The sequence below is a fragment of the Poeciliopsis prolifica genome, unplaced genomic scaffold (assembly GCF_027474105.1).
Source record: "Poeciliopsis prolifica strain line A6 unplaced genomic scaffold, Auburn_PproV2 SCAFFOLD013, whole genome shotgun sequence".
NCBI lineage: Eukaryota > Metazoa > Chordata > Actinopteri > Cyprinodontiformes > Poeciliidae > Poeciliopsis > Poeciliopsis prolifica.
In genome coordinates this window covers 11,772,733-11,795,298 of record NW_026562388.1, presented here as the reverse complement: position 1 = coordinate 11,795,298, position 22,566 = coordinate 11,772,733, and the positions used below count along the sequence as shown (strand labels likewise).

The 22,566-nt window shown below is 37.9% G+C and overlaps 4 protein-coding genes across 6 annotated transcripts in view; 2 read left to right on the top strand and 2 right to left on the bottom strand.

The window, feature by feature from the left end:
• Nucleotides 1-68: 68 nt before the first annotated feature.
• Nucleotides 69-4,342, top strand: gskip (gsk3b interacting protein). The gene is made up of 3 exons (XM_055038709.1): nt 69-318; nt 2,624-2,869; nt 2,943-4,342. The coding sequence occupies exons 2-3, from the start codon at nt 2,627-2,629 to the stop codon at nt 3,099-3,101; spliced, it is 402 nt and encodes a 133-aa protein (XP_054894684.1). The 5' UTR covers nt 69-318; nt 2,624-2,626; the 3' UTR covers nt 3,102-4,342.
• A 1,490-nt stretch (nt 4,343-5,832) lies between these two features.
• On the bottom strand, nt 5,833-8,426 carry npc2.2 (NPC intracellular cholesterol transporter 2, tandem duplicate 2). Of its 2 annotated transcripts, none has more exons than XM_055038708.1 (5): nt 8,246-8,426; nt 8,057-8,148; nt 6,686-6,793; nt 6,430-6,602; nt 5,833-6,281 (listed from the first exon to the last, which is right to left on the bottom strand). In XM_055038708.1, the coding sequence occupies exons 2-5, from the start codon at nt 8,136-8,138 to the stop codon at nt 6,195-6,197; spliced, it is 450 nt and encodes a 149-aa protein (XP_054894683.1). In that variant the 5' UTR covers nt 8,139-8,148; nt 8,246-8,426; the 3' UTR covers nt 5,833-6,194. The 2 variants fall into 2 exon arrangements, with proteins under 2 accessions (XP_054894683.1, XP_054894681.1); XM_055038706.1 differs by having other exon boundaries at nt 8,250-8,425.
• Nucleotides 8,427-8,982: 556 nt separating this feature from the next.
• isca2 (iron-sulfur cluster assembly 2) lies at nt 8,983-11,058 on the top strand. Its single transcript, XM_055038462.1, has 4 exons — nt 8,983-9,087; nt 9,311-9,491; nt 9,749-9,864; nt 9,967-11,058. Exons 1-4 carry the CDS (start codon nt 9,026-9,028, stop codon nt 10,139-10,141), a joined length of 534 nt encoding a protein of 177 aa, XP_054894437.1. The 5' UTR covers nt 8,983-9,025; the 3' UTR covers nt 10,142-11,058.
• Nucleotides 11,059-11,392: 334 nt separating this feature from the next.
• Nucleotides 11,393-22,566, bottom strand: part of eml5 (EMAP like 5) — a 43,354-nt gene continuing 32,180 nt past the window's right edge. The window contains exons 28-44 of one of the 2 annotated variants that reach the window (XM_055038445.1): nt 22,432-22,446; nt 20,999-21,007; nt 20,338-20,416; nt 19,974-20,103; nt 19,793-19,891; nt 18,744-18,764; nt 18,356-18,529; nt 17,585-17,793; nt 17,253-17,410; nt 16,267-16,381; nt 16,003-16,191; nt 15,729-15,901; nt 15,483-15,645; nt 15,291-15,394; nt 13,852-14,005; nt 13,368-13,468; nt 11,393-12,658 (exon numbers count right to left, since the gene is read on the bottom strand). In XM_055038445.1, coding sequence (XP_054894420.1) covers nt 12,622-12,658; nt 13,368-13,468; nt 13,852-14,005; nt 15,291-15,394; nt 15,483-15,645; nt 15,729-15,901; nt 16,003-16,191; nt 16,267-16,381; nt 17,253-17,410; nt 17,585-17,793; nt 18,356-18,529; nt 18,744-18,764; nt 19,793-19,891; nt 19,974-20,103; nt 20,338-20,416; nt 20,999-21,007; nt 22,432-22,446 — 1,930 coding nt within the window. In that variant the 3' untranslated portion in view covers nt 11,393-12,621. The remainder of the gene's footprint in view (nt 12,659-13,367; nt 13,469-13,851; nt 14,006-15,290; nt 15,395-15,482; nt 15,646-15,728; nt 15,902-16,002; nt 16,192-16,266; nt 16,382-17,252; nt 17,411-17,584; nt 17,794-18,355; nt 18,530-18,743; nt 18,765-19,792; nt 19,892-19,973; nt 20,104-20,337; nt 20,417-20,998; nt 21,008-22,431; nt 22,447-22,566) is intronic. The other variant, XM_055038444.1, reaches the window with a different exon arrangement.

The following is a 22,566-nucleotide window of genomic DNA, read 5'->3' as shown; positions in this document are numbered from 1 at the left end:
AACTGCTTGTGAATGCAGCATAATCACGATCACACTCGGGGGTGGGATTAGTACGTGATGTCATAAAGTGGGGAGACCGTTATGCTCGTGGTACATCTTTTTATTGATCCAGATACCTTTCAAGCTTTTGTTTAGCCAACAATTTTTAGTAAAATAATAAAATAGCGAAGAGAGATTATATCCTTTCATTAGCTTGCTATAAATCCAATTTCAATCAAGGCTAGAAGAAACTGGTCGGAGTGATCCATCTCCACGTAGAGCAGCTCAGAGAGGAGGCTGGAAGCTTCTACGAGCCGGAAGAAGACAACCAACGAGGAGGTGAGAAAAATAAACGCAGTTAACCTCGTTAAAATGGATTCGTAACTTTTAAACCATAAATCAACTCTTCAATTTTACTTATATTATACGCACATTCATGTTTAACATTTTCATAGAGTTACCAAAAAACAACATGCGATTGTTGTTGTGCTCCCTTTAACAGGAGACTTAGCTTAACTTTTAATTCGGAAGCAGTTGATGGATATGTATACCTACATCCCTTTTTAAAAAAATTAAACATGTTTCAGTTTATTGAAGCTCATGTTGAAATGTTCGTCTCATTCTTAGATGTCCACAAGATGTCGCTGTTTTAGTTTGGAACATTTATGCGAAATGCCATTTTCACATTACGGTAATTACAGAACATTGCGTTGTGTTTCTGGGAGGAAAGTTATGACAGTTCTAAGAGCCCCTGATCACCAGGGGGCCCTCCACAATTTTATTATTCATTTATAGTTCATAGAAGCAAGCAATTGGGCTCTGCCAAATACAAAATTAATTATATTGTGTTTTCTAAAATAGTTTTTAGCAGTAAAAATTAAATGTTACCCCTCCCAGACCAAAAAGCACACATTTAACCTATTTACCCCACATTTAATTTTTTGTCATGGGGCCCAAGATTCCTGGCGGTGCCCCTCTGTATATGATTATTGTACTTTAAATGTAATGTTATTTAAGTAAATTATGTAAATACATACCTTTCTGAATAATGCCTACAATTTAATTATGATTATAATCTACACTCAGCATAGAAATGATACAAATCAGTCTGTATTCCAATTAAAGTACAATTTATATACTGAAATCGAGTAAAATAGATTCCATTTGGTTTTCTGTCATTTTTTTAAACGTAACACTCAATAATGAACTTGTGAATATGTATGTAAAAGGATACATTTGCTGTTGCTGTATCAGTTTTTATCTTTTGGGTTTGAGGAAGCGTCTGAATGAGTGGTTCTGTGTGGGATGACGGCACATTTACTTGCACACCTTAAAAAAACCCGTCCTTCTTAGAGAAATTTAAATTGTACCGATTTCAAGTGAAAAACATAAAAATAAACAGACTTTGGAGAAAGTAAGCATTTACTTTCATATTCCTTGAAATATTTCTTTTGTAATTTTACAGCCAATAACTTAAATGCATGTCATTCACGTTTTAATGAAATACATTAGAATTGCTAATATTGGTCTTTATTTAGGGGTATCAAATTAAAACAGAGTGGATCCCAATGCATGGCACAATATTCAGATTTTTATTTACAGAACATTTAAACTATGTATCATTTCAAGTATGAACTACTTTTTGTAGGTCTGTCACATGAAATCCATTGAATTCAAAACCTTTGTGACGATATGTGACAAAGATCTGTGTAATTTCCTGGATGTTTAAATCATAATGCATTAGTCATTCCTGCTATTAATCAGTAACAAACAGGTTTTAACAAAATTCTTGTGTAAAGCCAAAACGAATAAAACTAACAGAAAAGCACAAAACAATATAAGTAATTTGTTTTCACATGATCCTCTGCTTATTTCCCCTCCCATAGAAAGACTGATTCTCTGCTTGAATATGGAAGTGATAGACTTGGTGGAGGCTGAACAGTGTCACTTCCATCGCAGGCAGAAAGCCAACTGAGAAAATGATGACGAAGACACATGTGAAGCAGTTTGCAAGTGCTGACACACAGAAATGCCGAGTTGAACTGCACACTTGCATAAAGGGACCAAGACACGTTTCTACTTGTTCAAGAAATTTCTGTAGAAATATAACCGGTGCTGTAATATATCCTTAAGGAAGGATATATTACAAATATATCCTTGGGAAATACAAAGATTGACAGTGATGAACTTCGTAGCCTTAATGCTTGGAGAAAGATGAGGGAATTATTTAGTTTTATTTCTTAGAAAGATTTTGGAACGGAAAAGAAAACCAATCGAGTTTCCATTGAAACTGGTTTTACTTATTTGACTAGACACCTGATGCCCACATTGTGTATTTTAAAAATGGAGCTTGGTGAACAGTCAGATGTCACATGTCTGGTTTTCACTTCTGTTTTTGGCTAACATGATACACAGTCATATAAAATGATATAAGGAAAAAGAGCTGCTTCACTGCACACTGTCTTTTCTATGAATCAGGCTGTTCTGTTAATTTACTTTATTATAATAAAAACCAGTGACTTCTTTGGTTTTTATTGTTATGCTTTCCAGAACAATAAAGAACACCACAATCTCAATTTCCTCTTCAGACTCTTAAGTTCAAAGCTGCAGCGATGCCTGTAAACGCTGCTGTTCTGTGTTGCAGGAGATGGAGGTAGACTGTCCCCCGGAGGAGTCCGTATCGTCCGCCTTCGATGAAGACTCAGTTGAACTCGGAGACGTCAAGGACATGAGGTTGGAGGCGGACGCAATCGTCAACGATGTTCTCTTCGCCGTAACAGAAATGCACATCTCACAAAGCCTCACCAGCGCATCGGACGTGGCTTACATCAATGTGGAGACGAGAGAGGGGAACCGCTACTGTCTGGAGCTGACCGAGGCCGGACTCAGGGTAGGAGATGCTGGGGGTGTAGAGGTTTTGAAGGTTTTTTTGTAAGGAACTAATTTATCTCCTACTTGAACAGGTGGTGGGCTATGCTTTTGATGAGGTCAATGAGGAGCTGAACACTCAGTACCATGAGACCGTTTACTCCCTTCTGGACACGCTCAGTCCGGGATATAGAGAAGCATTTGGAAATGCTCTGCTTCAGCGGCTGGAAAAGTTGAAGCAAAACGGACAGTAAAAATTGCAATGAGCATGTAGGTCATACTTAAATACTAAACAATAACACCCAAGTTTTTACTTTGGCTTGTTATGTAATGTCTAGTTGCCTTTTTACTACAGTAAAGACTACAGAGCCCTATCAACCTAGTTTTGCTCTAAGTTTCTTAATGTTGAAGGAGTTTATAATAGTTAGCTTTAGGGACTGCTTCAGATTGGCTGTTACGGCCCGGCTCGGAAGGCCGCAACAAAATTAGGAGGATACGGCAACCGGTCAGTGTTAAGCCCTCGAGAGGCATTTCATTTTAAAAGAATCAAGTTGTCTAGGGGACAGCAATCGACGGCCCAAGGGGTGATCGACCCGCACCCCTTCAGACTGGTCCCTTCACACCAGGAAGCCCGGGACCCATCCTGGCCTGGATCTCCAGGTCGTCTGAGCGTGCTTGCTTCTGTCAGTCAAACCCATGAATGGAACGGCGCTCCCGATATACCATCCAGGTGTCTGTAATGGAAGCGCCTCCCACATTGAAGACCTTAATTGATAGTTTTAATTGTCACATAACACACACAGGACTGCACAGCAGGGCCGTCACATGGCTGTTTGGGATCTGTTGCAACAGTTTGCTGTTTAATTTACTGTGGAAACATCCTATTTCTTCCACATGTTGTGACGTAGTAACTAAGTGATAAAGCTGCTCTTTTTTTTTTCATCAAAATGATGCAAAAAGAGTTGTTTTGATCCTGCTTCTCCATCTGCCCAGCTGCTCCTAACAAAGAAAGCTGTGACGTTTCTAATATTTCACAACTAGTTTTTATTCAACATGTTTTTTGCAAAGGAGTTATTTCAAAGCAAATTGCCTTAAATGAGTTTTTAGAAGAAAACCACTAAATTTAGTTCAATATTTTCTGAGATTAATTTCAATTAAACTCATTTAATATCTTTCCATCCCAGTTAATATGTTAGATATTTTTACAGTTTTTTATGGGTACATGTTAGCTTGCATTTTAAGCTGTACAAAAGCTCTCTTGTTATTGTTGGTTTTGTATTGAATCTCTTGGTTCCGCCAGAAAGCACAGCATTTATTGATCTCCAGGAAAGACTTTTAAAGCTGCTTTAAACATTTTTACTCTACATATAACCTGTGTCATAACTGAGTCATAATCCTTCAGTGTTATGCATTAGCTGAGAAAGAAACCTGATTCCTTTCCGCATTTGTACATCCCCTTTGTTGTTATTACTAACAATAAAATCTCAGTACGTCATGTGCGTCTTATGTCTTTGATAAAAACATCGCTGTAAAAAGAGGTTGAAGGAGAAAATTTGTATCCCAGCTTCAACACACCTGAGTCAAATAATCAGGTCATTAACAGGTTTCTGGAGAACTTTTTACATACTAAAAATGTAATTCAGACATTTGATTCAGGTGTGTTGGACAAGACACGTGGCTGTTGATTTGAAGAGGAAATAAATTTTGGTTATTTCCAGAAGTTCTTAATCTAAAGTTCAAAATTTTATATAAAGACATACAAATCATACAAAATTTCACCAATTCAGTTAAACTTTACTTAATTTCACTACACATTTTTGAAGCTTTTATTTCAGTTATAACAAATTGCAGCTTACAGTTTATCAAAACCCAGGTTTCAAGAAACCAAACTAACAAAAGTGCAGCAGTAGTTAATTCTCATAAGATACTACATAAATGGCGTTTTGTTTTTTTAAATGTTGTGGTTAATAGTTTTCACCCATTTCTCATCCCATAAAAAGGCTGATTTGCTCCATTTCAATATGAAAGTGATGGGTTCAGTGGAGGCTGACCAGAGTCGGTCACTGCAGAAACCAAGACAACAAATTTATCCTTGAATTAAATTTATTAAATACAAAGATTGGCCATGAAGTAGCCTCAGTGTTTGGAGTCGCAGATTTTGGAATAGTGAAAAATAAAAAACAGTCAATTCCTCTAAAACTACTTTTTTTTGGCTGCACATCTGATGCTGACATTTAAAGTCTTTGAATTTTTAAAATTGAACACTGAACAGATGTCTGACTCACTGCTGTTGTATGCAAACATGACACCATGTCACATGATGCAAGGAAAAGGGATGATTCACTGCACAAAACTCTTTTCCATGGATCAGACTGATTATTATAAAAAACAAGCTCCCATGATTTGATTGAATTCATTTCAATGTTCCAAATACCCAGATAAATGAGAATTCAAATTTTCTGTTTTAAATCAAGCTCTACAAAAAAAATTGCAGAAATGCAGGTCAACTTAAAATTATGTATCATTTATACAATTAATAGTTTAGCTGGGATCCTTTTACATAAATGCAGCTACCAAAGTAGCTAATGGATAAATCCATGTGCTGCCCTTCAAGCAGACTTCTTCTACAATTCATGCTCCAATCTGTCCCAAACACTTGACTCAACCTCACTTCATAACCTTGGAGGCTGCAGATTTTCATTCTACTGAACTTAACTTGGTTGGCCAGAACTATGAAAAGCCCGTTTTTTTTAGCAATCACTTCTTAAGGCTTACTGTTCTTGTTCAGTAAGCCTTAAGAATAGTCTATTGGACCTTTGCAAAACAATTGTAGACTTCTCTATTGTTGTATAGACCACATTATGATTTTCACTGACTATTGTAGGTTTCTGCAAAGTTATTTTTTATTAACTTTAAGCCAACATTTCAAAAAAAGGTACAGAATGGTTCAAACAAAAAAATTAAAATAAAAACTCAGGTTACTACTCAAGTTGGATTTCTTTATTTGCACTTTGGTTGCATATTTCCTGGCCAATTCAATAGATTTTCAAGCAGGTCAGTATGGATTACAAAATATGAATAAAGAAAGTTTTCAGACTACATAGCAGCCAGTAAACATTTGCACAATAGTGGAATGTAGTTCATCTTCAGATGCCATTTTAAATTCTTTACTCTTAAAATTGAACATTAGGCAGTTAACACATAATGAGTGGCATTATTGTAGATTTAATGTGTGCAGAGAGTCATGAAATCAGCAAAGAAAACAAATTTAAACAGGAAGTAGTTTTTACTCAAAGCTGAATCCCTTTTTAAGAAAAGCTCGTCCGAGGTTCTTTTGTTAAGCCGCCTCAGTTCACAATCTGAACTGGGAATTTGATGCAGAACAAATCTTTGTTGTCGTTATCTCTCAGTTCCCACTCCACCACACATTTTATCTAGAAATCCAGAAGACAGTCAGTGACCAAAGTGCATACATGTCATCAGTCAGAAGAAATGGGGAAGGAAGGAGAACTTCATCTGCCCCCATCAAATTAAAAATAAACTACAAAACTTAACATCTGAAGAGCTTAGAATCATACTTACTGAAGGATACTCAGTCTTTACTGGTAATGAAGCCTGGTAGTTGTAGGTCTCCCCAGACTTGATGGGACACTGGATTCCAGACCTGCAGCCATCTGGCACAGGGATGGAAAACGGGATCGGGATTCCTCCAACAATACCGTGAACCACAGCGGTGCTCTTGTCACTAGCCACATCTTCAGGAGGATGGATTAAAACATGCATTTAGGTTATACTGTTGGGCAGGTGAAAGCATTCAAAGAAAAAACAAAACACATACTGCTGGTGAAGGTGACGTTGACAGTGTAGGAGTTTCCTTTGTGAAGTTGACATGGCTGATTAGGACACGGGTTGATGTCCACACCGATCACTTTGCCTGAAGTGGAGCCTGGAAACAAACATGGAAAGAAAAAAAACAGTGCCTTTGTCTTGTGATGAGGAGAAATCAAATATCTTACAATATCAATAACCATTTGTTGCCAAGAACATGTCAGTTATGATGGGAGTGCATCAAACCCAAATAGGTCAGCGCAACATGAAGTTGCTTCAACAATTGTTAAACGCACCTTTCAATGAACAAAAAAAAAAAATAAGCAAAAAAACCCAGCAGGTTGCTCAGCTAAATGATTTCAAATGCAAAGACGCATCAAAAGGGCATTAGGCTATGATTTGCCAAACAGATGACCGAAAGACATACTTGGCAAAATTTGATTGCATGTGGCGAGTAAGATTGCCTAATATTCAATACTACGGTGTTATTTATCACATAACAGGGATCATGAAACTGCTTGAATATATCTATACACTTCAAAAGGTCATGTTGCCTGAAGCTGAAGAGAAAAGGTCTTAAACAAGTATTCAAACAAGAAAATTACCCTAAAAGAAACTAATAAGAGCAAACTCCAGACTTACAAGATCAACATTGAGTGGCCAGCCCTCCACCAAACCTTTTAGCAATTTAAAAACTTGTTGGGCAACATAAAACATGCATCTATGGTGAAATCAACTAAGGGAGAGAAATGTTGCAATACAGTTAAATTGTTCTGGGGTGGAACATCATGGAACACAGATGTGAGAACGTTCTCAGATATGGCAAACATACAACTACATAATTTCAGTGATTCACAGGAAAGCTTAATTTTAGTCAATTTTGAAGAAAAAAAAAACAATTGAAAACTCCTAGCGCCATCCAGCTACTGACAAGGCCACTGGTCTATAGGCAGAGAAATTTGGGAACTGTTCATATATGCAAACTTTGTCATTTCCACAAGTTAAAAATTGGCTTCATTCAAAAAGGAGTCAGTGAGTTAATCAAAACGTCCTAATTCAATCAGGGGAGGGGTTTTGGGATTAATAATTAACATTCAGGTTTCACAATGTTTTTAGATCCGTTCCTGTTGGAACCTTATTGGGAAAAAAAAAACTCAGCACCCACATTAAGTCTCACATTTATGTCACCCACATTAAGCAATTAGAAGGCATTTTAATGGAAAATTGCATTTTAAGCTGCTATATTTCCTCGTTGAAAGAGTTTTTTTTTTTTTTTTACACTTTGTATTTTCTAATTCTTCCTGGTATTTGTATTTAACCAGGAAGAATGATGAATTAACATTAACAGAGAAGGAAGTGTCAAAAGTGAAGTGAAACTCACCACAGTCAATGTACTTGACTGGCTGCGCCCAGGTGATTCCCATCAAGCAATACAACACAATTAAACCAGTTCGAACATCCATGTTTTTGACCCTGAAACAGAGAAACACCCATAATTAAAAACTGTTACAGCAACTTTTATTTCGCCATTATAAAAAATATATATATAAGTGACGGAGTTTCGTCGCACCAACCAAAAAAAGTTCACCAAAAAGCGACACTTCTTAACTTCTTGGCAGGGAAGAAACACGAACAGGACGAGTCTTCTGTCTGATGTTGGTATTTACCGCAGACCTTAGTTTTATACAGCTCCAACTAAACACAAGCAAGGCTCGCTCCACCTCCACAGTGAAACCCGAATCACGGGATTCACGTCACGTCACGCCTTTGCCTCTTCTTCTCTGCGAAAATTCACAGCAGCTGCTGTCTGTCAATACTGCCACCTACCGGATTAACCAGGGATCCTCAAATTCTTTGATGTTTATATTTTCTGAAGAACAATGAAACACGTCTGGAGCTGTCTGTCCAGCTTGTATATATGTTTGACAAAATTATGTTTAAGAATCCAAATAGTCGTAATTGCATGTGGAAAACGAACATCGTTAAATAAGGAAGCAGAGTGATGTGAATAGGTTGGTGCGTTTTATTTCAAACTAACCACCAATTATTGAAGTTTATTTTATGCCGTAGTTGGTGAAAATTAATATTTGTATCATTTGTTTTTGCATAATCCATGTTCTGTTTCTTTTGTTAATAAAGTTTTTTAAAGAACACACGGTTACGTGCAGCTTGACAAACTTTCAAGTAAAGGTATATTTTATTGGCAGATCATTTGACGAATCAAATAGCAGAACTACTGAAACATGGGCGTGTTCATCAGACTGACAGATATTTCAACCAATAGCAGCCCGCTCTCTGCGTGTTGCTGGCTACGTGGGGGAGTGAAATTCACCAACGTATACTATGGAAGATGTCTCTGTTTAAAGGAGCAATGATAACTGCGTCAAAGTCAAGAATATTAAGCCTTGCGAGGTAATGTTAACGTTTTCACATATTTTAAGTATATTTATAGTTCTCTATTGGCAAACGAAATATCTTTGAGAGCTTAAATGCGGCTGTCAGTATTTATCTTCGTTAGCCAGCTAGCCTCTAGTTCAGCTGTTAGTTACGCTACGGTTCGTGGTTAGCTTAGGTGCTAATACCTTTAAAAAGACCTTTAGCAGCCTTCATGTGACCATAGTTTTCTTGTTTTTAGGGCATCTACTCTCCTAAACAACCTCGGCGTCAGGCAGGAGATTTACCGGCTTCCTGAAAGCTCCCAGCCGGTTTACATAGCGGGTCAGCGGTGCTTCAGCAACGCCTCCATCCTTCAGGAGAAGTCTGGGCAGCAGAGTCCAGCAGAAGATAAGGTTCACCTCACAGAGTCATGTGTGAAGGTACGAGTCTGAGGTTCTTCTGTTAGCAAAAAAGTACCTGAGCATAATCCAGTGGATTCCAGTCGTTAATATTTTTAATTATTTTAAGTGTAAATTGTAAAGATTACAGCCACTCTATAAAAGTGCCATCAATTTTAATTGGAAAAAGAAGAAAATCGGTGTGTAGACTTTAAAAAAATCCACTGTAACTGATTAACTGAATGAAACCTGAATGTTACTGTATGTTATACATAATCACAAATACTCTTTCTATTCAGAGGCTATCAGAAATCTTAGAGAAGGGCGAGTACCTGAGAATACAAGTGGAGGGAGGAGGTTGCTCTGGATTTCAGTATAAGTTTTCTGTAGATCGCAACAAGAATGAGGAGGACAGGTAAACTTTCTCACACAACTGGCTCTCAAAATAATCTGATATAAGTGTTGTCCTTATTGTTTCTTCTAATCCACCCCTGAATTCCTTCTGCTCTGCTTTCAGAGTGTTTGAGCAGGGGGGAATGGGCATCATCGTTGATGAAGAGAGTCTGGAGTTTGTGAAGGGATCCACTGTGGACTTCAGTCAGGAGTTGATCCGCTCCACCTTCCAGGTCTTGAAGAACCCCCAGGCAGATCATGGCTGTTCCTGTGGCAGTTCATTTTCTGTGAAAGTATGATTGATGCTTCAGAACTGTTTAATACTTTAGTTCAATAGTTTATGAGGTGGATGATAATTATAACCCAGGAAAACCAACAAGAGATGTGAAATTAATGGGTTCACCATTTACCTATTCACTTTTGCATTACTGCAGCGCTTCATTGAGACGTGTCTGTGAAACTTCTAATTTTAGATTGTAACATTTTATTGGTGCTGTTTGTGCTGCCAGAAAGAAAACTTTAACTTCAGGGAAACAAAAATCTGCATCTTTTCAATGGTGACACCGTTTGTCAGACAAAAAGCTGTACGATCATTTAAAGCTCATTTCCTTATGCAGTTATGTTGCAAATATGCTACTTTGTGTCAGTCAAACAGAAGGTCAGTGGTGATGGAATGTGTTAAATTCCCCTCAACAGATCTTACTGTTGGATTACCACTGTGTCTTTCTACAAAAAGGCTACTAGAATCTTATCAGATTTTTGTTGTAAAATGTTACCATATAGGAAAGGATCAGAGATGCAAGGTGCAGACAGATTAACAGAAAGTTGTTCGTGTGTAATCTAAAGTGGATTATGCACTTTAGTGTCATTTGCTTTAATAGCTAATGCAAACACTATGAGTTCACCTAATACTCAAGTATTAGATTTAGATTTAGACGGAATCAATTCTCTTTAAGCAACTCGGAAGCGGAATGATTTGCCAACTTTGGTATTTTTTGTTTGTTTTTGTGAAAATGAGGCAAAGTGAGTGAGATGTATTGGTTATTCAGTGTGCTTTTTAAAGACATGTACAAGCAACTGATGTTTTCCAACAGAACAAAACTCTTCAGTGTAAATGCTGTAAATAAGTCATAACTGTCAGTTTAATTTATGAAGTCTGAGTTGGAATAAATGAGTGTACCTATTAAATGAAATTGTGCTGTCATAAATCTAAAAAGTTATGTCAAGGTTTAAATTTAATGTCAGATGAATGACTTTAGGGGGATCTTTGGGGGAGAGACTTTTTTCTAATACTTGCAAAAACCTTTAAAATTTTAAGATTGTCTGCATAAAAAATATTTGCAAGACTAATAAGTAGATTTTTAAATGGAGGGAATAAAATAGTGCCTTGTTGGCAAAAATAAAAAATCTTGGTACATTTTTATTGATACAACCACAAATATATGTATTTATTTGATAAACTAAGACATTGTGGTGCAAAAGTGGGTGGAGAAGTCACTGCCAGACAATGAAAGAAATTTAAAGCAATTTTTTTTTATTAAATTGGAGTTTAAGAAACACTTCACAAAAATATACAAAAAGAATATTTACAAATGATATATATACAATGGTGAAATGTAAATCAAAATATGCAGCAACATTTGTTTAGTAGTTAGTATTTAAATACGAGGAAATTGTTTTGCATTTTTTATATTCAACTCTGATAAACATTCCATTTCCACAATAAATGTTATTACACAAAACATTAGTTACTCTCCATAAAAGTCACACTGTTCATATTCATGAAAACGCAACAATAATATAGCAGCACACCAAATAAAGTGACAGCAAAAAACTGCAATAGTGCATCAAGAGGTCAATATACAGTTTGTTTGTTTTTTCTGTTTATTTTCTGAGGAATTTGGTTGGGACAGATTGTCTTCCTGTAAGCCAGTGGTGTCCAAAGTCGGTCCTCGAGGGCCAGCATCATGGATGTTTTAGTCCACTAGAGAGAGAACTAAAATGTACAGGATGCCGGCCCTCGAGGACCAACTTGGGCACCCCTGCTGTAAGCCATGCATACCCATAAACCACAAAACAGGTCCTCTAACAAATATTACGTCATGAGGGGAACACAGCCGAGGGGAGGTCAGGTCAGAGGTCAACCAGTCAACAACACAACCATGTAACTCATAAATGATCCACCAGGGCAACACAGTGACCAGGTCAGGTGTACAGTGCATAGTATGCTTTGGCATGCTGACATCCAGAACATAACAGTGGATGTTACATTCAGGAGGAAGGCCACAAGATTTAGAATAACCAGTAAAAAAAAAATCCAACAAAACAAATGAGTTCATGATCTAAAAGATACAAAAACAAATCCCAAAAACCTCACAAACACTCAGATTAAGGCTAATTCATTAATGCTACATGTTTTTTAAAAAATGGCATTATCGGAAACACAACTTTATAGGCCTGTCGAGTGTAGAGATGTACGCAGATAACTTTTTTTTCCCCAAAATAACTCGCCACTGAATAATATGCACACATTAGGCTCTTTTTCATAGTTATGTGATATACAAGAGTCTGTATGCTCTCCACGTGTTTTCATATTCACCAATGAAATGAAAATTAGTTCAGCACACATGCATGCACCAAGGTTTGAGGCAGTAAGTGGGATCACAACTTTAAACTCATCAAGCTGCCGCATCTGTCGTCCTCCACGTCTCTTTTTTTTTTCTCTCTCTCCATGATGGGGGTTGCTGATGCTCCTCTGATGCAGGACGTGGTGGGATTCTCAGTGAGGGACGTGAACACACCTCCACACAAAGAGGCTGCAAAATCACAGAAGAGAAGTTAAGAATGAATGAAATGCAAATGTATCTGTATAATTTAAATCTTAACCACCACAAAGATCGATGTATTTTAATGGGGTTTTATGTGGCAAACCAACACAAAGTAGTGCTTAATTATGCAAATAGAAGGAAAAGGATACATAATCTGAAAAATGTGGCTGTGTATTCAGATTTCCTTTACTCTGATCGATCTCAAGTCATGTAAGAGGCACTCAGATAAGGCTAAATTCAAACATTTCAACCTAAAAGCATAACAATATGTGTAGATGATGTGTAGGTGGTGGTGGCAGCATCTATGAGGATGCTTTTCTTCCATAGGGAAGTCAGATGGCGCACACCGGAAGAAAAACTTGAGAATGAGGTGGAAAATAAATCCAGACCTTAATTGGTCAGGACTTTTCAAGTTTGTGGAAAAACTTGAAAAGCTAATGCTTTCTATCCAATATGACTGAGCTTGAGATATTTTGCAAAGGAAAAGTGTTAAAAATTACAGTCGAAAGAAGTGCAAAGCTGTCAAAACAAATCCAGAAAAACTTGGTTCTTCCAAATATTGACTCAGAAGAATAGAACTCGTAGGAAAGTCACAATTTTCAGAATTTTATTAGAAAAAAATGTGATATATTTCATCCACCTTTACAATTATACTCAACTTTGTGTTGATGAAAATCCCATGTCACGCCTCACTCACCTCCTGTCGTCTCCGCCAGCACTGACGACGAAGCGATCTCCGTTTGTGAAGCGTACATTTGTCAGATGAGCAGAATGGCCTAGGAAGCGTTTGTGTTTGGCCTAAAAGAAAATGAGTTTTTCCTGCGTTAATACAGAATGAGTCAGCATATCACAGCCATCTATGAACAAACACTGATATGAAGCTTGAAACTGCTTTTTATGCTAAAATGAATCACATTAACACTGGACCAAGCATGTCCTTATTAATAAAGTAGATACTAACAAGCATCACTCAAAACTAAAATAACAAAATGACAACCTATTGCTTTATATCGGCTATCCAAAGAGCATCTTCTATAATTTGGTCACAAACAACCATAGTTTAAAACCACTAGGGGGAAATAAAGACCCCAAAGTTAATCTCTACCATTCAAAATTATACCCTCTTCATTATAAGATCAATTCAACAAAGTAAAGACAAAATAATATAAAACTTTACTTACAAATTTCTCTGGAGAGGGAAAGTCAAACAGCTTCACCATCCCAAAATCATCACCCGTCACAATGTTAAGGCCCGAATGGGACACGCAAGCACAGGTCACATCCGCTTTGTCAGCATTACGGGACCAGATTCCTACCACTTCGTCTCCAAGGACACTGTAAAAACATGTTATTTTCTCACTCCAGCATTAATGAAGGAAGTATTGTAAAGGAAAAATTGTGTTATTTCTTTTAAAAATTCATTTAATTCTTCACTCAATTTACCACGTTAGTATTGGTCTGTCTTTAAAGTATGTAGGTCAAGAACTAGTCAGATAGGTCTCCTGTTGACCTTTCTCTTCAGCAGTCATAGCAGACTAATGTCTCACCACGAGTACCAAAGCAAGGTGCCAAAGTTTGTTAACAGATAACAACAGATTAGGTAAAAACACTAAGATGGAATAAGCCCTAAGGTCTAACAAATTTCTCCATTGCATGTCACAAGTTCAGTGCACAAGGTCTGACAATGTTCTTGTTATGCAAAATTGTTCCATTAGTAAACCTGATTTTTGGAAACTCACCTATTTTGAACAAATAAGATGTTTATCATCTAAATAATTAACTGACCTTTCAGTAAGGAAGAGGTTGCCTCCTGTCCACCCTGTGGCTACTGACTGTGCATCAAACCTGTTCAACTGGAATTGACTCTGAGCCAAGGGAGTGACCATGCTGTGTAAAGAATCCTATAAAATGTGAGAGCTTGCAGCTCCAAGTCAGAACTCATTGCAGGTGCAGCTGTTGTGCTGTGGCTGCTGTGTGTTTTCCGTCGTTTTCAAACGACAGAGAAATAAAGAATTTTGCTCTTTGCCTTTTGCCAGAGTCTCAAGCCTGATCTGTTCCACAGATTAGATTTTTTTCCCCCACAGTATACAATGTTTTTTTAAAGGCAAAACCACAGACTTAAATGTAATTAGATAAGATTTTAAGTGATAAAATAAAGAAGTAATGCATAACTGTGAAGTGGCAGGAAAAAGATAAGATTTTCTTTTCTTTTTTTTTTTACTCAAGTCTCATGGTATGTCCCTAACAGCTCTTTCACAGCTAGACACTGATTTTAAATAGCTCAAGCTCAGTCACATTGGATGGAGAGCTTCTGTGAACATAAAACTTTTAGTCTCAATGTTGAGACTTAGACTAGGCCGTTCCAACAAAAATTGACCCTCCACTCTCGTTGCAAGTCTCCATCCATCATCTCATCAGCTCTAACAAGCTCTAACAAAACTCCCCTCTCCTCACAGCATGATTATGCCACCATCATGTTTCACAATTATAATAGTATGTTTACAAATGGATAAAAAACGTCCATTTCACAGTTATGTACTACAGTGTGTTGGCCTCTCCCATAAAATACCACTAAAATAGGCTGAAATCTGTGTTTGTAAGCTGATAAAATGTTTCTTGCCTTGTCCAAGTGGCCCAGGTAATCCTGTCAATTTGAATTTGTTCTGTGATCTGCCTCCCAGATGGCACCTCGTACACGAGCCGCTTGTAAGCACCTGTGGATATCTGTAAACAGTAGCAGAAATGAGACTTTGAACTACAATACACTTGGCGCTATCTCTTCTGCTGTTCAGCTGCTTAACAAAGTCCGTACCTGTATGTAGGAGCTATCAGCAGAGAAATCCATCTGCATGACGAAACTGGGGATGTCCCTGCAGCAGTTGATGCGGTTCAGCTGTGGGCCGAGCGTCAGGTCGTAAAAATCAACGGCGCACTCAGTGGAGCCGACAGCCAAGAAGCGAGAATTTGGACTGAACCTGCAGCAAAAATACGCACTTAAGTCTTTAGTTTTCAATTACAGCAATTTTTCCAGTTTCACCACACAGTCCACCATCATTACCTGATATCTTGTATAGGGGAGCGTCTGTCTCTTTTCTTGCCCCAGATTTTCAGCGAAGCAACCAGCAGGATGATGAACTCTCCGTTCTTCATGCCGATGGCCACCATGTCACCCTCGGGACTGTAGCTGATGGTGTGCGCCGGATGGCCCAGGTTCACCTTATTCAGCATCTTCTGTTTTCCCACAAGGCAATGTGATAACACAGACGGCTCAGCAATTTCCAGACTGACAAACCATGGGAAAGTCAGAGAGACGATTTGGGAGTCATTCTGACCTTTTCTGGAATGTCCCACAGGCGAACGGTGCCGTCCTCAGCGGCAGAAAGAAAAACGTCTCTGGAAGGATGAGTGCCCAAACCCCATATTGGGCCGTCCATGTGTCCGTTCACCAGAATGTTGCACGCTGCGTTCTTCTCTCCCACTTCAATGATCTCAGCGTTCCTGGTGCCCACCAGAATTTTACCCTGAAACAACAAGCAAAGTTTACCAGAAAGCAGAGGGTGACATTAAAATAACAGAATTATCTTTATTCGTGGTACCTTTCCTCTGCAGACAGAACGAACGCAGTCTATGATCTGTCCGGTTTCCAACCGAAAGGCCCTGCAGCGTTTCAGCTCCTGGTCCCAGAGCTTCAGAGCACCTCCTTCCTTTGATCTGGAGAACAATTGCTGCATCCATCAGCCGATCAATATACCACAAGATACTTTTTTAACTCACTGAAATATGCAGCCTTGGGGAAAAAGACATTTTCAAACTTTCAATTCATTCATGGCAGTGTAGCGCAAATGACTAGAAGCAGTGGTCTTGTTTCTGTTTTTAATATTTCTTCAAAGGAATTTAGCTAATTCACCCTTTCAAGGTCACAACAAAATTATTCAGCTAAGCTGATGTCTGCAGTTTAACTGATCACTGTAAGGCTCTCAATACTGTCTTTTTTCAGCCATTTTGCTGTAGATTTGCTGATTTCTTTGGGATCTCAAGATGAACCAAGTTTCTCTCTAGGTTACTTTGGCACACAGAGGAGATGTTCAACTCAGTGAACATCTCCTCTGTTCACTGAGCTGAACAGAGGAGATAACTCCTTCAGCACCATGTTCAACAGATATGTGCACCAGAAACTAGACAGAAATACTTGGTAAGTTGAAGTTACTGGAGTTTCTGCTGTTTCTTTGAGCATTGCATGGTCTGACATTGGCGTACATTTTCTCAGATGTCACCTATTGGGAAGCATGGCTGCTTTATTAAATGTTTTTTCACTGAAAATTAATTATCTTTAAATACTGAAAATAATAATAAGAAAAGGTCCTATGATGCTTTCATGAATGAATGGGGAGCAATTATTTTTTCTTTAAGGCTGTTATGGTCATTTCTCCTTGTTGTGCTTCAGACTGTGAAGGAAACAATTTGTTTTCCCTATTAAATATCTATGCAAGCAGAAAGAGAGTCATTTTTTAATCCCATGACTGCTGAATGTGATGAAAATAATCTTTTTACCACAACTTTTAGTGAACACAGAAGCACTTACGGTCTTTCTTTGCCTCCTGTGACGATGAGGCCGTCTCTCAGAGTGGTGTACATAGTGAACACGGGGCCCGTGTGAGCTTTGGCCACTATTCTTACCAAAATGTGTTCCTTCCACACACACACATCCCCACTTATGGTACCTGTAAATGTCAAGTTATTCTGAAAAGAAAACAAATCTGCACTAATCTAGTGGCCTAAGAGAGCAGAGCAAGCAATGCAAAACAGTTCACAGCATGAGTAAGCAGAGCTTCACATATTTAAGAGACAAAAGGTTTAAAAAACCAAAAAACAATTAGGCATAATGAGATGCTGAAGATGCTAATAGTTACTTACAGCTCCAAATGCTACAGACAGCATGGTTTGCATCCGGGCGTCCTCTATGGAGCTCAGGACACCTTTCTTGCTGAGCAAAGCTCGACCCGCTAATGTCCAGAATCGCACATGTTTGATCCCCACCGACACAAAGTGTGTGTCAGAGTCGGGCCGAAACTCCGCCACAAAGATCCTCTGTGTGTGACCGACCCGACTGGCCACTTTGGCACCTGAGGTAACCAGAGGAGTGCAGCAGAAGAATCATGTCAAAGTTAAAGTCTAGATCTGATTTGTTCCTTATGTAGCCTTTTAATCAAAATGTTTTGATTGAAGCATTGCATTTTGGAAAATTATTTCCTCTGGTTTTGGATGCTCTTGGTTTTCTTACTTCTGGATGGTTGTTGTGGTGCATAACCATGGCAACAAGGTATTGTTTTCAATAACTCAACTTCCAGAGGAGCAAAAGGGATGCAAAACATGATAAAAGAGCTGAGAAAGAAACAGGAATTCAAACTATTTTTATATCCCCTACTCCAACATCTCCCTGCCTGACTTTCTAACCACACAGCCAGACAGAGGGCAGCAAAAGCAATTTAGGTGGCTTAGCGGTGCTTTTCGATCACTGATGGTGTCATTTTGATGTACAATCTCATCTCTGCTCCACAGAAGCAGATACAAGTTACGACATTTGATTTCCCTTCGACATACGTAAAATATTTCTAAGTATCAATTAAACTGAATTGAAATCCAGAGTAAATATGAAAATCTGAGGAGATTCTCCTCCTGGATTACCTTCCTGCCACTTCCAGATAGTGACGGTGTGTTCAGGGTCCAGTCCCACAGACAGCAGGAGTCGTCCTGTGGCGCTGAAGCTGACAGAGCAGACGCCGCCAGAGTGGAAACAACGCAGCACCGACAGCGTCTGCTTGGTCATGGCGTCCCACACATGAATGGAAGGAGACGTGGCTGAGGAGGAGAAGACATAAACAGCTTAGATTAGATTATAGTTTTCATCTGTGACTTTAAGTGATTTTTTTTTATTACTTAGCACATACTGCATGATTGTAGTTTAATTTGTGTATTGGCTTACTTAAATTTCATCTTCAAAAACTATTGCAGATATCTAGAGATATTTTCTCTAGTATTCAACAGTTTCTTCTGAATTTTGAAAACGTCTTACCTGACATGTCACCAGTATCACCTGTAAAATAGAAAATGGGATTTATTTTAAATATTACACTTTTTTCTGAAAGTAGCTTTTGGAAATAAAATTTCTCAAATCTAAGATTTGAGAAATTTACAGCTTTTCTGTCCGTTTTTTATTATATAAAGTGCTTTGCAAAAGTATACTACCCTTGGACATTTTCACAATTTGTCACTTTACAACCACAAACAGTGTTTTATCAAATGAATGAAACAGCAGATAACTGTGAGTGGAAGAAAAAGGATACTTTTTTTTTTTTTTTTTATAAATGAATCTCAGAAAAATTGTCTATTTGTATTCAACTCCCTGAATGAACACTTTGTAGAAATACCTCAAACAGCACCTAAAGTTGAAAGTATTTAGGGAGTGTTTTAACCACCTTTGCATATCTAGGTATTGAAATTTAGTCCATTCTATATGGTTTTGATGCTGCCACTGCCATGCTTAGCCATGGGGACACGTCCACCTCGTGTTTTGTAGCGCGAGGTTGACGGCCATGTCTTGGTCGATTTGCACCTGTGCCAAACCCTGAGATATTTAAAGCTTGAGATTTTATTTTCTCCCTGACCTGTCTGCTGTTTCTTGGTATTCATGATGCTGTATGTTTACTAATAATCTCTATAAAACCTCTGAAGGTTTTCATAGAACTTCTGGATTTATACTGTGATTAGAAAACACAGAAATGGACTACAATGAACTAATTAGGTGACTACTGAATGTATTCATTTGAACTTATTTTAGGGGTGTCAGGGAAAAGGAGACTGAAAATTTTTCTTTGTAACATATTTTAAGCCATTTACAATTTATTATTATTACATAATTTGCAGATCTGCACACTTTACTTGCTTATTTTGGTTGCTTTGACACTGGAGTGTAAATTTCTATGTATTCTACTTTACACATTTGTACCTTAGATTATTTAACATCGTCATAAATTGTTAAATTATTTAATCAGGTATCAGCTTGGTAAATAATCCTCACATTTAATGCAAAAATCACAAGAGGCCGACTTCTCACAAACATACCTACTTGTCCAGTTGCCACCACATTGGGGAATTTGGGGTGTTGATTGATTGTCAGGCACAAAATGTCATCACTGTGTTCAACATAGAAACTTTGGCAAGCTGTCAGAAAATATAGAAGAAAAAAAAAATTAATTGCATCTTTCAGCTGGTCAATAATCATATTTTCTAATGAACTATTTACAGGTGGTCAGGTTGAGCACGATGCCGACTGAGGCCGTGTGGTAGATGATGTCCGCCCCCTCGTTCAGGTAGTGCACGTTGTTGCGGCAGTCATTGCCACGGTAACCGAACACCAGCTCCAGGACCAAGTCCTGTGGGAGAGAGGAAGACAGTCAGAGGCAGAAAGGTTAACTCCATGACAACAGCGATGCCCGGAGCCAGATGACGGCACAAATGATTCAATTACAGCATCATCGCAGCTTCCCAAGCAGCGAGCTGCATCTGACACATTAGCTCTGCAGTCAGCTTCCTTCTGCTAATATACAGTCATCATATTAGCTCTGTATCAGTTAGCTGTGTTTTGGTGAGGATGAGGAGACGTTCACCTCGATAGGTCTCTTCTTCTTGCCCACGTTGTTGGTCTGCAACTTCTCAGGCTGTGGCAGCGCTCTGCTGACAGGAGGCCTGAAACAGACAGCTGGGATGAGCGAACTCCTGCGGCTCATGATGGACATAATGAGGATCATAATGATGGCCGTTACATTACACCATATGGGTGCAAAACATTTAGTGGGTGCAATAAAAAAGTATTCCCTTCGCCTTTGGCAACATTTTTTAAGCTAACCAACAGTAGCTCACAGTCACATCTTTGAGAAACAGTAAAAAAAAAATATGTTGCCCATCTTTAATTATACTTTAAAAATAAAAAGTAAAGACAGACTCATTGGAAGTAAAATATGAAGACCACAAGAGATGATTCAATATCAACTAAAGTGGAGTCAAGCAATATGATGATCTAATGTTTTATTTGAAAGTTGCACAGACATGCAGGGTGAAGGATTCAGCGACAGAGGTGCTCAGTCTAAACTAATAAGCAATAAAAAGAAAGTCTGAAAGTTTGATTAGCATTAAAGTTGATCAAAGTCAAAGAAAATGTCATTTTCACATTTTTATTTTAGTTTGACATATCTGAGATATGATAAAAACACTTTTTGCTCCTTTATACTCTACTCACATTTTAGAAATCTGCAAGAAAAAGATAATTACCTTGACCCTCTACATGGCAGCAAAAGCAAGGAAGAAAACAGGAAAAAAATATTACCCACTGAATTTTCCAACATCGCTTCAGTATATTTCTGATTAATGTGGACCAGAAGATGCTGCATGAAAAGCTTTCATCATCAAAGAGGAAATGTGAAAATCAACCAGAAACAGGCAGAAGACAAGGTTTCCACAGAGCACAATAGATACTGTAAGATGATTAATGTGTGAAATTCAGAAACAGGCATTCTTCAAAAAAGGCTTAAAGAATGACAGATTGAGATTTATAAATAATTAATATGTCTTTTAATATTAGATGTGCAGTTAAAATGTAACTCCTCTGAGTCTGAGAATGAAAAGCCGCCTTAAATTCAAGCTATTTAATAACTGCATGTTTAAATCTTTTGAACTGACATTTAAAGAACATTGTTTTAAATGTAAGTTGTAGTTTTTAGCCTGAGAGGTCCTGCTAAACAGGTCCGTCAAAACACACAAAACTGGATTTCAGTGTCTGCATCCACTGCAAAATCTTCATATTCCCTTGAACAATCTCACTTTTTGTCTTGTTATGACCAGATTCAATGGTATTTTATGACAGACTATCACAAATAGCGCATAAGTGAGAGAAAGGGCACAATGTTTTTCCATATTTTATATTCTAAGTAAAAATCTAAAAAGTGAGGCAAGCATTTGTAATAACAACCTCTTTACTCTGATATCATTAAATAAAGTCCACCAAATCAAATTCCAAAAGAAGAAACCTAACATTTAACAGAGCTCTGCATAGCGTTGATGAGAAGCTAAATCCAGTATAATCTTGAACGAAAACTAGTTAGAGGATGCAGAAAACCTGAGTCTTTCCAGCCGCAATAAAACAAACAGCCAATGCAACAATGGTATAAGTTGCATGCATAGGTATGGAGCAATTTGTGAATGTCTTGAAAAAAAAGAAAACCAATGACAAGACCTGAAAATGCAGGTTCACAAACAATCTCCATCACTTCTGACTGAGCTGTAAACAAAAATGCAAGCCACACTGTTTTTATTTTATGTAATTTTATGTTTTTGTGAGGAAAAGAAAAACCCTGTCTTATGTTGTTCTACTTAACAATGTACTTTTTTATTATATTCATTTCCCAAACAATAGTCAAATACATTGAATATTGTGACTGTAAACTGACAAAATGTTAAGAAATTCCACTGTGGATCCACCTTAACTAGAACTGATCCAGTTTGTTTAGCTGAAATTTAAAGAGATTAACTTCAGCCAAATGCCTCCTGGCACCAAAAAACATCTAAACTGCTTCTTTGTTTAAACTGTGAGGTGACTGTATAATTTCACCTACAACGTATTTGCAACTTTGGCAAATATGTTTGCAAGAGTTGCAAACATATTTGCCACATTACTGTGGCAGAATCAGCACATTTCCAGCACTCACCTGACCACCCCTTGCCTTTATGTGGAAGAAAAGAGTGCAGCAGGAAAATCAGAGATGGACAGCCATTAAAGGAGAGCAGAAAAGACAGAGTTAATTAAAAGAAGAGAATTTACATAAAAGAAAAGAAAAAAAACG

What these genes read in the sequence shown, in the direction of transcription:
- npc2.2 (XM_055038708.1), bottom strand. Translation starts at nt 8,138, where the DNA reads ATGGATGTTCGAACTGGTTTAATTGTGTTGTATTGCTTGATGGGAATC. An exon ending in CAACGTCACCTTCACCAGCA is followed by an intron (nt 6,603 to 6,685) that starts GTATGTGTTTTG and finishes ATCCTCCTGAAG; the next exon opens with ATGTGGCTAGTGACAAGAGC. An exon ending in TAAAGACTGAGTATCCTTCA is followed by an intron (nt 6,282 to 6,429) that starts GTAAGTATGATT and finishes CTGGATTTCTAG; the next exon opens with ATAAAATGTGTGGTGGAGTG.
- isca2 (XM_055038462.1), top strand. Translation starts at nt 9,026, where the DNA reads ATGTCTCTGTTTAAAGGAGCAATGATAACTGCGTCAAAGTCAAGAATA. An exon ending in AGAATATTAAGCCTTGCGAG is followed by an intron (nt 9,088 to 9,310) that starts GTAATGTTAACG and finishes TCTTGTTTTTAG; the next exon opens with GGCATCTACTCTCCTAAACA. An exon ending in AACAAGAATGAGGAGGACAG is followed by an intron (nt 9,865 to 9,966) that starts GTAAACTTTCTC and finishes CTCTGCTTTCAG; the next exon opens with AGTGTTTGAGCAGGGGGGAA.
- gskip (XM_055038709.1), top strand. Translation starts at nt 2,627, where the DNA reads ATGGAGGTAGACTGTCCCCCGGAGGAGTCCGTATCGTCCGCCTTCGAT. An exon ending in TGACCGAGGCCGGACTCAGG is followed by an intron (nt 2,870 to 2,942) that starts GTAGGAGATGCT and finishes CTACTTGAACAG; the next exon opens with GTGGTGGGCTATGCTTTTGA.